Source organism: Lepidochelys olivacea, assembly GCF_965140295.1.
Source record: "Lepidochelys olivacea isolate rLepOli2 genome assembly, chromosome: 2".
Lineage (NCBI taxonomy): Eukaryota > Metazoa > Chordata > Testudines > Cheloniidae > Lepidochelys > Lepidochelys olivacea.
The window spans coordinates 230,832,403-230,847,169 of NC_140412.1; the positions used below are offsets into that span (position 1 = coordinate 230,832,403).

A 14,767-nucleotide genomic window follows, 5' to 3' on the forward strand; every position below is an offset into this window, starting at 1 on the left:
CTCAGAGGCTGCTGCAAAAGGGGAGGGGTCAGTGTGGTGATGCTGACTCATCCCCCAGCAACCCGAAGGCCTGGGGAGTTGAAAAGGGACTAGCCCAGTGGGAGAAGCCTTTTTCCATGCACCAAGTAGAGCAGCACCCTCCCTTCCTCCCCTTGTAGGTGGCAAAATACCAGGTTTGGTCTGGACTTACTGTGGGTGTCTGTGTGCAATATCCTTTCATGGGGGGCTCAGAAGAAATTTTTCTCTCACCACCAGTTTGGCCTAGGTGGAGTGGGGTTTTGTTCGCCTTCCCCAAAGCAGGTTCAGGGAGGGCTTTGTTATGGTGAGCAGGGACGAGAGTTGCAACTGATTATGTAAGTGTGTGTTGGGGTGTCCAGTGCAGGTAATCCATAGGGAAGGGATACAGTGACCCATAGGTGATGGGCATAAGAAGCCATGGGAGGCTAAGCCTCCCCAGACAGCTGGCCTGTCGCCTCTGGAGTGCGCCGTCACTGAAAGGGTGCCCTGGCTCGGGCCCCACTGGCGCTCCGCCCCGAGGCCCTGCCTTCCCTCTGCCTCTTCCCATCCCTGCTCTGCCCACAGGGAGGCCTCTGGGAGGGGGCGAAGAAGCATGAACGGTGGGTTGGGAGGGCTTGGTGTTAGGGGGCTGAGCGGGGCCACAGGTGGAATGTGGGCACGACTTTGGGGGAAGGAGGCTGAGCAGCAGTGGGCCTTGAGGCAGGGCCACAGTCCGGGCGCACCCAGCCCCCTCAAATGGAGGAGTCATGCACTACCCATGCAATGACCCAATAAATGGTTTGATAAAGGACTTAGGTGTTGGTTATAGGAGCAAAAGGCGGGGTGGTGTTCGGGGCTCCTTTGACTGGCACAGCAGGGAGCCAACCCCCTTTCCATATAGCCCACCGTAACCCTCCTTTGAGGCAGGGGTGATGGTAAGGTCCCAGCTGGGGGACTTGGATGAAAAAAGTTCAGATTCTGTTCTCATTTATTTGCAAGGTGTAATTCAGGGAAACTGTGAAGTCAGTAGGGGTATTCCAGATTTAGGCTGGTGTTAGTGAGAGCAGAATTTTTGTCCCAGAATTTTGCTTTTACCTGTTGTTTAAAGGAAGAGAATGTGTTTCAGAAATTTATCCTGTGCAAAAATGGATGAAAAGTTGTTTAAGTTAAATCTCAGAATGTTGGAAGCAAAATATAAAAGTATAATTATTATAGATAACAAAATTTTAGTTCAGAAGCTGTGATAAAGTGTTTGCAGTGTGTAGTCTACATCAGACTCAACATCTTATTCCCCAGTCCCTTCCTGCCCTCTTCCCTCCACCCAGAGTTGATGCAAATAACTTCCATCTTTCTAGAGACTGAGATCTTTACTATCAATGTATAGGAGTAGGTCAGAGGAAGCAATGTCTGTTGATTAATGTGGACAGGACTGGAAGTCAGAAGATCTGGGGTCTGCTACCAGATCTGCCATGTGTTCACTGTGCATCTTGGGGAAAGTTATTTAATTTCTGTCTGCCTCCATTTTCTCATTTGTAATATAGGGATGTTTTATCGATCTGTCTATGCATGGCACTTCAAATGCACCTGTCACAATAGTATTTCGGCAACTACCATGGGATTCTAAGCAGAATCATTTGTTTTTGGTTCATGAATAGATGTTTGATTTTTCTCCTCTCACTCCTGGGCGATGTTCTTCTGAAATGTGACAGGTGTTCAATCTTCCTTTTAAGAGTGTGTGTGTGTGTCTTCCCTCCTGCTGGGGAATTAGATCTTCTCAAGGAAGTATGACTTGCATTCAGATCTAAAGGAAGATAGAAAAGAGGCTCATTTTCATCTTTGATGGGGACAAAACTGATATATTCCTGACAAACATTTAGATTTAGTTAAATAAGCATTTTCCAACAGAAAACTGTTCCACTGTAAAATTTTAGCCTGGGATCAGAAATCTATGCTGCCCTCTGTTACTACCTTAATAGTTTTTTCTTTTGGCAGTAATGTCACTAGGGGTATGTCTACACTAGCAAGTTTCTGCGGAACAAGTTATACCACTTCTATTAAAGCGCTGGAATTAAACCGCTGTTGCGTGTCCACACTGTGCTCCTTGTGACAGTGGAGTGCATCTACATTAGCAGCTCTTGCAAAGGCAAAGAGAGAAGTGCACTGTGGTATCTATCCCACTGTGCAAGTGGCTGCAGGGTGTTTTGGGAAAGTGTTTCGCAGTGCCTCATGGGGCAGGCACAAAGTCACATGATGCAGGTTTCCCAATCCTATTGTTCCATGGGCATCCTACTACATTGCCACTTTTCAATTGGGGGGGGGGGGCAGACTGTGTGACTGGGAGTGTGTGTGTGTATGGAGTTGGGGAGAGACGGTGTGTTTTGGGGGACAGAGAGTGTGTCAGCATGATGTCTTGTAAGTTCAGACAGTGGCAGGAAGCACCCAGTCCAAAGGCAGGGGGAGGGGGAAACTCGGACATCAGCCCCTGCCTCCGTCCCCAGCTCTTTGCACAGCAATCTCTCTTTCTCTCTCTCTCTCTCTCTCACACACACCTGACTCTGTGTTCAACAGCACAAACATTCCACATGAATGGTTTGTTTTGTGTCCCAGAGCAGATTAGCACAGCATGCAAGGGCTATCAGAAATGGAGCTTTGAAAGGGGAGGAGCACATGTCTCCAGGGCAGCCGAGTTCAAAACAGTGAGCAGAGCAACCACTTGAGGGATTATGGGACACTTCTGGAGACCAATTAATTGCTTTCTGTGCTGTAATGTATTTACACCGCCAGTACAGCGCTGGAGCCTGTGCGCTTTAAGGCTTATGACTCTCATCGAGGTGGTTTTTTGGTCTCTACGAGAGTCATGAGCCTTAAAGCACAGTCTATGTATATGACAGGTCACAACAAGTGGATACAACAGACGGGGAGCACAAGGTAACAGTGAGAAATTTATGATTCGCATACTAAGCAGTGGTCACACAGCACATCAGACATCTAACCATGGTCATGTATTTTGTAGGCATCATAGCTGAGTTGAGTTATAGGAGAGATCTGAAGGAGAATAATGTGGTGGCTTTGTGGAATTTTATAGCTACTCCCCACACATAAACGGGAGCATGGGGAAAAATATTAAGGTGTTTGTGGGAAAAATGGACTGATAGGTGATAGACTGGCATGATTGTCGGAGTGAAGACGGGTCAATGGCTCTATATCACACAAGAGACGACAGATAGGGTCTGGATAAGATGTGAAGGACTTAAGAAATGAAGACAAATAGTTTTCCTTGGTGTGGAGGCATGTGAAGAGGGGGAAATCTAAACAGCTCCTACTGCACATTGTAGTTGGGAGAGTAATAAAGTATTCTCAAGAATAGGAACGACCTGCGGTATGTTGGGAAACGTGACAAGTATTTAGATGGTCAACATTACAAGATAATGTATAATTTTTTTTTAAACAATGAGAATGAGGACAATTCTGCTTTGCTCATTGTTTGTACTGAAGAGTAGCAACATAAGGAAAGTATGTACCTTGTTTTAAAAAGGCCATTTTTAGAAATTCATGAAAGGCTATTTAGGTTGCAGCAATTTACAAGAAATCTGAACCTGGAAAGCTGAGCTAAAAATAATTAGGAGTCTGGTAGCACCTTAAAGACTAACAGATTTATTTGAGCATAAGCTTTTATGGATTAAATTGTTAGTCTTTAAGGTGCCATCAGACTCCTTGTTGTTTTTGTGGCTACAGACTAACACGGCTACCCCCGATACTAAAAATAATTGTTTTAATAATAATACAGTTTAGATAAATTAGCATTTTGGAGGAAATCTGAGACCCAGCTGTTGAAGTCAGGTTATCTCCCCACTTTGGGGCATGACCTTTCCTGATAACAAAAGTAGACATATGAGGAACTGCCAGCATGGTTTCTAAAGCAGAGACTTACTTCCAGAAGCTGTTTCTTAACCTTCCTGTAAGCGGGGGAAAGTCCCGCTATTGTGGGGAACTTTCCTGGCTTCTGCACTACCTCGGTGAAGTGGGCTAGCGAAAGGATCTGAGTCCTCGCTCCCACTTCCTTTACCCAGTGGCCTCCCTGCCTTTGAGGACTCCGCTTCCACTCTCCTGTCTGGCAGAGTCCTCGTAACCCCAACATGGCTGGGTCCAGAATTCCTGGGGGCCTTGACCCCCAACCCTGCTGTGGTCACCTAAGACAGGGGATAGGGTGTCCCCACTCCGGGGTACTCTCTCTGCCCTGGGCACTTCTCTGACCCACTGACCATTACATACAAGTTAAAGCAAATGCAAATTATTTAATCAACAATTAATTTTAAAAAAGAATAAGGAAACATGGGAAAGGTTAAAGGAAACACATCACCCCGCTCTGTGGCAGGGAACATCACAAACAGTGTCTCTGGAATGTCAGGGCAGTTCACAGTCTGTTCCTTGTAAGTCCCAGGCCCCCTGCTCAGGCCCTGGCTGTGCTGCAGGGATGCTGTGGGTTGGACACTTGCTCTGGCGGTGGCCACACGCTCTCAGGCTCTAAGTGGTAGGACCCTTCTTCCCAGTGTCGCCCCCGCCCTGTCGGGGTTACGATCCAAGCTTGGCCTGCAGAGCCTCTTGGCTGAGGCGTCTCCCTGTGCTGGGCCCGCTGCCCAGGGTCCCCCTCGGTCTCCCCACTGCTCACTGCACCCAGGCCCTGACTGCTCCAGCCCCAGCTCCACCACTCTGTCTCTGCACTGCTGCTGCTGCTCTGCCTCCAGCTCCCTGGGCTGCTTCTTTGGCCCCTCTGCCTCTGGTTGCTGCAGCTCTGCTCCCAGGACAGGTCTGCTCTGCTGGCTGCTTCTGTGACTCTGCTCCCAGCACTGACCTGCTTCTTGGGCTGCTTTTCTGGCCCCTCTGGCTCTGCTCGCTGCACCTCTGCTCCCAGGACAGGGTCTGCTCTCTCTGGGCTGCTTTTCTGGTCCCTCTGGATCTGCTCGCTGCAGCTCTGCTCCCAGGACAGTGTCTGCTCTCTCTGGGCTGCTTTTCTGGTCCCTCTGGATCTGGCACAGCTCCGCCCCCCAGCTTAGCTTGGGCCCCTGCTTTCTCCTTAGCTCGGCCCCACTCTGTCTGACCCAGGCAAATCCAGCTCACACGGAGGACGGGATCTCCCTGTCCTCCTGACTCCCTGATTAGTCCACTGGCCCTGTCATTCAGGCTGACCTAGAGCATTGGCCTCTCCCCATTGTTCCTGGCGGCTGTCAGTCTCAGGGTCCTGATTTTCCATCGACCCTTCCCCCCTTTTTAGTACTGGGAGCTAGCAACTAAAACACCCCAACTGAATGTTAGTAAGGGGGTAACATGGGCATAAATTCCTCACTCCAAAATGGAACTGAAAGTTCATACTGTATAGAATGATTATTAGCAAATCTCCTGATTTGATTTTTAGAGCCAGCGGATGAGCTGTGGATTGGACTGAATGATCGTAAAGTTCAGATGTATTTTGAATGGAGTGATGGAACTCCTGTGACATACACCAAGTGGCTACGTGGCGAACCAACCCATGCGAACAACAGGCAAGAAGATTGTGTTGTCATGAAAGGACAGGTAAAGTAATCCAGTTATCTGTTTCTTGTCAGCCTGTTTTTCTTTTGATCCATTTTTCTGTCCAAGAGCATGGGAATTGGGGGTAATATTATATGAACTAACTTTTGTTGTTCCAAAGGTTTTTTGAGTTACTTTTAGAGGAATCTAGTCAGTGTTTAAATGTGCTATGAAGTTGTTTTCATTAGTTTCATAATAAATGGGCAAGAGAGGCCATACAATGACTTTTCGCAAAGCTTAACTCCTTGTGTTGCTATGGCACTCTGAATCCACTACTCTGAAGGTCTCCTGTGAATTTGGGCTTCAGAAGAATACACCTACCTATTCCATGAGACGCATGAACATGTGTGACTGTGGCTTCCAGGAGAGTGGGGGGTGGGGAATTAGTTTAAGACTTGGGAATTTTTCTGCTTTGACTGGGCAGAGGCTGTATAACTTAACAAATTGCACAGATTTATGAACTTCACTAAGAAAAATATATTAAGGAGAAATCCTGTTAATAAAAGAGCCCAGATTTTCTGGAAAAAACATTTGGATCCCAGACCTTGGGTTTATGTGGGCTAGATATTTTGCATGAATTTATTATAAATTCTCTGTTGGGTGTGTCCTGTTCATTATATATGCAAGAAAAGGGATTATTCAGTGTATTAAGACAAACTGTTGCAGAGAAATCATGTAACTACTATTGTCAGGCTGCTTTGATTAGGGCTACTTGTTAGCACTACTCCCAGAAAAATGAGGTACAGTGACAAATATGATAGGCAAATAGAAGGAGCTTAGATAAAAGAGATAGTCATGCAGGGCACAGCTATATGACACCAGCAAAAAAAAAAAAAAAAATTGCCAGATCTATGATGGTGTGAAATATTTGTACTTACCACCCACTGCAGGTTCACCTATTTATCAAGGCAAAAATAGTTTTCAATAGCAAAACCTGCTTTTCATTTAGCAACATATCTCACCATTGGTGAGGGAGCTAAAGGTGAAAGAGGAGAAATAAATATACAATACAAATCATCTTTTCAGCTAAAGGTGAAAGAGGAGAAATAAATATACAATACAAATAATCTTTTCAGCTGTCCTGAAAGCCACACAAGGCTTATATATGGCAGACCACTTAGGCCTAGAGCTAAAGAAATATGAAGGAAACCTCAGCGCTTGCTTCTAGTTTTGACAGGTTTTGTGCTAGAGGATCTTAGTACTGGAATACATTTATACATTTAAAAAACTCCTACGTCATTTTTTTTAGGTTTTTAAGTCTGTCTCTGGGGAAACAAACAAGTGAAATTTTGTATGTATTTTCATATATGCCTTTGACAGCATTGTCAAAGGAATACTATACTTTTTTTTTTAACCTCTCACGTCAGTCTACATCCTGAAAACAGATGCAGTTTAGTGAGACAAACACATTTCATGGCAGAGATCCAACATTTCAATAGGAGCATACCTAAGCACTGTCATCCTGGCAACAGTATGATCACCTCTGTTGCTTAGGGAATTAATATTTCGATGTTTGCTTATGAAGCCCCTACATTTAAAAAGGCTATGATGGTAAAACCAAACTCTAAAGTTCATAAATTAGCAAAAAGGATTTTGTTTATTCAATTTATATTTGGTCAACACTATCAGTGACAGATGTTTCTAAATGAGACAGTGGTGTGTAATGGGTGTGTGTGTAAATATGTATGCAGTGGGTACATCTCATCCAAAGTATTTAACACAAATGAAATAAATATATGTATAATATCATTTGAATGACTACTTTTATTTCTTACTTGTCATATTATATGTATATACACTCACCAAAAAAGGACCATGTTAAAAAGAGTTGGTCATGTAATTACTTACATTAAATTCAGTAGTCAAAACTGGCTACCCAAGATTCATTTACTCATACTGTAGATGGAATAACTTAAAATAAATCACAGATCTAAGTTTTCCCCTTTCATAGCACTACAAAAATAAATATCCATGAATGTTTTAATATTAAAGGACTAATGAAATTTTTTTTTTGAAAGATTATAAGGCCCACTTGATGGATAAGTTTCTCTCCTTATGCCATTTTCAGGATGGATACTGGGCAGATCATGCTTGTGAAAAGAAACTTGCATACATCTGTAAAAGGAAACCTTTGGCAGAAGCTAGTGGGGAAGAGGAGATCATTGATCCAGGCTGTCAAAGAGTAAGTGCAAAATAAGTTCTGTGAATTGAATAAGCATGGAACAATCGAGACATTAAATACAAACCAGATTACTGTGAGGATAAGGGTGGACAGCCAAAAGTTGGTCTGTGTTGGCTTTACTGGTGCATGTGGCCTCCACAGTCTTCATAATGTGTAGGACGTATGGCATACGTGGAAGAGTAAATAGATCTAGCTTCCAGCTGCCCTTTGGCCCATGCTTCACACTTCTGTTTTAAGTACCTCAAACCTATAGTTCCTGAAGAAGATTATCACTTTATTGCCCTGGAATCAAGTTCTCCTTGCAGGATTATTGAGTTGAAGTAATGCTACCCTGAGGCTGGGGAGAAGGCGTGAGCACAGGCATATCAGAAGCATTTTTAAAAACTCATTTTATGTGACATTTTGTTTCATGAAACACTATGTTATAAAGGGATGTTGACCCTAGTTAAAAATAGATATAAATAGATTTATCAACAATTTTGTGGAGCCTACACGTGACTCAGAGATTAAAGTATCTGGCTTTGTTATAGTCAAAGTAGCTTTATGAGTCTACCATTTTTCATTAATGTGTATCTTATAGTTGATATAATACACTTTTATATATGTGTATTATACATTTAACATCCAAGTCCTTCTGGGTCTTGTGTGCTACTGAAGACCCACAATGCTTTTGCGTTGAACTAGATCCAAATTTCTGATAGAATATTCCACTTTGCTTCTCCAGTCTGTACATATAACTGAGGCAGTTTTACTGTTGGATAAGCAGACAAAGAAAAGATAACCCGAAGCTCTGCACTGGCTCAGTTTTTATTTATTTATTTTTTTAATGTCCTTTAGGAAAGAGATATCGCTGCAGGAAAACTGAGTCAGCACCTCGCTGCTGAATAAACACTCCCATGTTCTACTTATTTCAAGGAAATATTTTGCTAACTTATTTTCTATCTCCGCTTGTTGTTCACATTGTGACCCCTTCATTCTTATTGTTTGTTAGTTGTCCCATGGTCTAACAGTAACTTTGTGTTCTAAAAACAGAGACTAGAAATGAGTATTACATCACACTTTGCCAACAAGCTTGTGTGATTGCCTCATATTTATTTTGACAGGGATGGAAAAGACATGGCTTTCATTGTTACATGATTGCAAGTACGTTTGCATCATTTTATGAAGCAAATCAAACGTGTGGAAGGAACCAGGCTTACCTAGCTACTGTTGAAAACAGGTATGGAAAAGGCCGCTGTTCTGATGGCTTACAGAACCTTAGAAAGCTCAAAATCCTAAAATAGTCTAGATCATCAGAATAAAATTCCCAATGTTGAGCAAAGTCAGAGACGGGCTTGAGGCAGAAAATTAGAATGGGATATCGAACCTCTCAAAACCTGTGTGTAGGTGTGTGGGTGCCCAAATCCAAGGGTGTGGATCAGCCCACTGTAGAGATGGGTGACTGCCATGAAATTTGAATTCACCATTATATTGGCCCTGGAGAGCAAATTAATTGCTCATTTACATCTGTGCAAACCTATTCCTGTCAGTGAGGTTGCCACAGGTGTGAGTGACTGGAAATTAGTAAACAATTCTGTTGCTGATGTGCACGCACAAAAATAGAACTACATTTGCTCTGTCTGAGTCGTGTTGGCTCTGCAGAGCTTACAAGACTAAAAAGCTGAAAAAAACCTATTTTTGTTGCCAAATGAATAGCTAGGGCTCTGAATCCCACACAGGAAGCAGATCTGAGTGAGAAGGGGCTATTTTTATCTAGTTACCTTTTCTGGAGTAGAGCTGCTCTTTTAAAAAAAGTCATATGAGCATTTTCCGGCTATGGCCGAAAGGACAGGAGACATTTGATATGGTTTTAATTAGGCCACAACTTTATTGTTAGATGTTTGGGGCTACCTGGCAGATAAGTGTATAGGGCAGGTAACCCCATGTTCATTCAGGAATTATCCAGGGGGCTCCCCCTCTTTTTCCATGCAGGTCGCCCAGCTAATTCATTGCCAGGACCTTACCATCCACCCCCCGCCTTGTAGAAGGATTAAGGTGGGCTATAAGAAATGGGGGTTAGCTCCCTGCCATACCAGACATACCTTTCCAGCAACCCTTTCCCCCCTCCCATTTCATTCCTTTAATGAACACCTCATTTTTAAGCCCTTTTCCAAACCATTTATCTGGTCACTCTATACTTTCTGCCACAAGGCGGTGCCAGCAATTAGCTTGGCTGCTTTCCCCTCAAACCCAGTTGGGTTCCCAGACATCTCCTAATACCCCCTTTTATATCGGCCAGAACAAATCTGCAGCAAAGGCTGGTAGGGGAACCCCACCATCCCTGAATAATTCTGGTGCCCTAGGTTGTGAAATTGCCAAGCTTCTTATGACCCCAAGGAATATGGCCATCACCCTGTTCACGTCCTCCTTGCCTTGTCCACCTAGATGGTGTTCCGACTCTCTGCCAGACCCTGCGTTAATGCATGTCCAACCATACATTTTTTATTTTCTCCTGGAGAAACTGAAGGATCAGCCTCAAGTCCCTTTTTGGGCATCAATTCAAACCATTTCCACATCCCAAATAGTGGCATCCAAGGCGTGCCATTGTTATATAGGTGACCGCTGATGGGTCCCCACAGCGATCAGCAGTGGCATCAGCTGGTCCAATAACATGCTCCTCTTCCTATGCCAACTCAGGCTTGCCCCGTCACTGGGATCCAGTTGCAAACTCTCAGGGCTACTAGGATGTCTGTTTATGCATATAGAAAACAATCCTGTGTCCATTTGGAATGAAATTACAACACATTAATATTGATTCACCACCTGAGGTCGCACACATGTTTTGTACGCTTCCGAATGCCAATGCTCTATTGTCCAAATTGCCTCTTCCCCCATATTGTATTGCTGCTGTTTTGGCCCTGATTCTGGATGAGTGGGAACCAAATTCCATGGGGCAGAACCAGGCTTACTGCCTTCCCAGACAATAACAGATTCTCCCCAGCCTCCTTGATCAGTAGTTGACTGTTGCAAGTTTAATACACTGGCAGGGACAAGCAGGGATATGTCACACAGTTCCAAGTTCCCTCCTGCAGAGCCCCTACAGAACCCAGGAACTAGCTCGCTGATCCCGAAAGCACCAAAAGTTGCTATCAAGAATGCTTCTTTGAACAAGACTGCCTAGATCCGTGAGAACGTTAACTGTGGCAGAACGATGGGACTCCTCCCTGGGGCCACTGGAATGTGACCACCGCACCAGAAACCTTTGAGTTAAAACCGCTACGTGGATATGGATAACCATTTAGTCCACTGACGAACGTAACAGCTGGGAGGCTATTCAAGATTGTTGAGGACACTGGTTGACAGGTAGCCAGTGACACCATGTACCGCAGCACTTGCTCCTCTGTAATGGGCCATTTGTTTACTGGCTTCCCCACCCCTGTAATTGCATGAATTCATTAAAACTTGTCTCATAGCTCTGCCATATGAGTGCAGCCAGCTGATCTCCACACTACTCTGATAACCATCCTACCCCAAGGTTCCATAGCGTTAGCAGCATCCACTCAGGTTCCTGGCTGGCTCCTGGTGCCAGCTCCCACAACCGGAGCATCTGAAAATAAGGCAAGGTGTCTGCTATGCGAGTATCAACCCCAGAAATGGTGATAATGTAATCAATATTCTCCTGGAGCATATTTGAGGACCATCAATTCAACCCATTCCCTCTGGGGTAAAAACCTGCAAGGGCTATACAGGCCGTTGCGTGAATGGCCCTGCCACGCTGCCCTCAATTCGTTCCTGTGGAATCATTTTCTTTACAACATAGCCCATCCACACCCATTACTTAAAAAAAACATTTTTTCGTTTGTTTGATATCAAATTGCTCCTAGTCTCCATAAAGAGGATCCTAAAATATGAGCAAACTAACCCCATGTAGAGTTGATTTCTATCTGAAAGTCATAGAATCATAGAATATCAGGGTTCGAAGGGACCTCAGGAGGTCATCTAGTCCAACCCCCTGCTCAAAGGAGGACCCAATCCCCAACTAAATCATCCCAGCCAGGGCTTTGTCAAGCCTGACCTTAAAAACAGCAAAGGAAGGAGATTTCACCACCTCCCTAGGTAATGCATTCCAGTGCTTCACCACCCTCCTAGTGAAAAAGTTTTTCTTAATATCCAACCTAAAACTCCCACAGCAACTTGAGACCATTACTCCTTGTTCTGTCATCTGCTACCACTGAGAACAGTCTAGATCCATCCTTATTGGAACCCCCTTTCAGGTAGTTGAAAGCAGCTATCAAATCTCCCCTCATTCTTCTCTTCTGCAGACTAAAGAATCCCAGTTCCCTCAGCCTCTCCTCATAAGTCATGTGTCCCTGTCCCCTAATCATTTTTGTTGCCCTCCGCTGGACGCTTTCCAATTTTTTCACATCCTTCTTGTAGTGTGGGGCCCAAAACTGGACACGGTACTCCAGATGAGGCTTCACCAATGTCAAATAGAGGGGAATGATCACGTCCCTCGATCTGCTGGCAATGCCCCTACTTATACAGCCCAAAATGCCAGTTAGTCTTCTTGGCAACAAGGGCACACTGTTGACTCATATCCGGCTTCTTGTCCGCTATAACCCCTAGGTCATTTTCTGCGGAACTGCTGCCTAGCCATTCGGTCCTTAGTCTGTGGCAGTGCATGGGATTCTTCCGTCCTAAGTGTAGGACTCTGCACTTGTCTTTGTTGAACCTCATCAGATTTCTTTTGGCCAAATCCTCTAATTTGTCTAGGTCCCTCTGTATCCTATCCCTATCCTTCAGCATATCTACCACTCCTCCCAGTTTAGTGTCATCTGCAAACTTGCTGAGGGTGCAGTCCATGCTATCCTCCAGATCATTAATGAAGATATTGAACAAAACCGGCCCCAGGATGGAGTCTTGGGGCACTCCTCTTGACACCGGCTGCCAACTAGACATGGAGCCATGGATCACTACCTGTTGATCCCGACGATCTAGCCAGCTTTCTATCCAGTTTATAGTCCATTCATCCAGCCCATACTTCTTTAACTTGCTGGCAAGAATACTGTGAGACACCGTATCAAAAGCTTTGCTAAAGTCAAGGAATAACACGTCCACTATTTTCCCCTCATCCACAGAGCCAGTTATCTCGTCATAGAAGGCATTAGATTAGTAAGGCATGACTTGCCCTTGGTGAATCCATGCTGACTGTTCTTGATCACTTTCCTGTCCTCTAAGTGCTTCAGAATTGATTCCTTGAGGACCTGCTCCATGATTTTTCCAGGGATTGAGGTGAGGCTGACTGGCCTGTAGTTCCCCAGAACCTCATTCTTCCCTTTTTTAAAGATGGACACTACATTAGCCTTTTTCCAGTCTTCCAGGACCTCCCCCAATTGCCATGAGTTTTCAAAGATAATGGCCAATGTCTCTGCAATCACATCTGCCAACTCCTTTAGCACTCTCGGATGCAGCGCCCCATGGACTTGTGCTTGTCCAGCTTTTCTGTCCTTCACGTTCAACCAAATACAGTGTATTTTACATGAGGAGATGATGCACAATGTCCAATATTACATTTTGGAGGAACACAGAGGGGCAGTCAGAACTTACTTATATTTGGTCTGCGGGTCCTTTAGAATTTCTCATATTTGTTTCTGTAGCGTCTTAGTAGATCTGTATGCAAATTCTACGTGGCATAGATTGTATTTTCCTAGATATGTGTACAAGTGCATAGCACATTTCTGGTACAACTGTAATACAAATAATTAACAGCAAATTCATCTGGTCTTGGAACTAATAACAATAACAAATATGCAAACTTTTTTTAGATGTTTTGATTTTGCAAGACTCTCATCTCTATTGTATTTCCAATGAGCCTTCTATGTATTGCTGACTTTTATTTCTACATCTTCCCAGCCCCATAAGCACGCATTGTTTATGTTATTAGTTATTAGTTAGCAGATTTGATTTTCATGATTCTTAGTTGAAGTAGTGAATTTTTGTTTCGGTCAATACCACCCTAGACTGCATACTTTTGTTTACTTCTTCTGTAGTATGGCAAACCCTTAATTTGGAGTAGATACTTGTGGTTATTTTAACACCAAGCTGCTGTCTTTCATATAGCACCAAATATTTAAAATATAGAACTACTGTAAATGCTTTAGAATTAAGATTATATTCCACCAAGATCACACTAGGTGCCTTTCTTCCCCTTCACTTATTCACACTACTTCAGTCCTCCTGCATATAATTTTGTTCACTCTACAGAAGGAAAGGGGTGAGAGACATTACAAATTCAAAATATGCCAAATATGGCCTTTGTGAATGATTCCACTTTATTCAGCTCTGCTGTACAAATAAATATGCCTAAACCACTCATTTAATATCTCTTATACTATAAACGATAATGACATGCAATGTACAAATATTGGTTTAACACCAATTTGACTATTGTCTTCTTTTCATACAGATATGAACAAGCTTTTCTAACTAGTCTGACAGGGCTGAGGCCTGAAAAATCTTTTTGGATCGGTCTTTCAAATATTCAAGAAAAGGGGACTTTCAAGTGGACCAATGATGAAGCAGTCTTATTCACACACTGGAATTCAGAAATGCCAGGTATATATAGCACTACAACGTTGGTTGGGGGGAGTACAGGGCCCACACTGCAATACTCAGTGTTTAGACTATATATATATATATATATATATATATATATATATATGTAATTCCCTTAACAATTCATTCTATATCCTCTGCTGGATTGTACATTGGTTGGCAGTTTTCAGATGCTTCTTTGGTGAAGGGTATCATCGTCAGAAATTTTGGTTTGCTACTTTGGTGTGAATGGTGTAAGTGATCTGCACACCTGCATTATGTTTGCCTGCTGATTAGTGTTGACATGTGATTGTAGACAAACTTGGAAAAGGCTCAAATTGAAATCAGGGTTCTGATTTGCCATTGTAATGGGAAAGACTGAGTTAGTGTTGGGGCTGAGGTGACATGGAATACGTAGTGTGTGGTGGCTTAGAGAGAATGAAGATA

General features: G+C 43.7%; 1 protein-coding gene across 1 annotated transcript in view; it reads left to right on the forward strand.

The window, feature by feature from the left end:
• The window catches only part of LOC311515807 (macrophage mannose receptor 1-like), a 93,079-nt gene that overhangs the window by 22,719 nt on the left and 55,593 nt on the right, over positions 1-14,767 (forward strand). The window contains exons 8-11 of the mRNA XM_084619145.1: positions 5,411-5,568; positions 7,634-7,747; positions 8,851-8,966; positions 14,193-14,341. Of these exons, the coding sequence (XP_084475271.1) occupies positions 5,411-5,568; positions 7,634-7,747; positions 8,851-8,966; positions 14,193-14,341 (537 nt within the window). The remainder of the gene's footprint in view (positions 1-5,410; positions 5,569-7,633; positions 7,748-8,850; positions 8,967-14,192; positions 14,342-14,767) is intronic.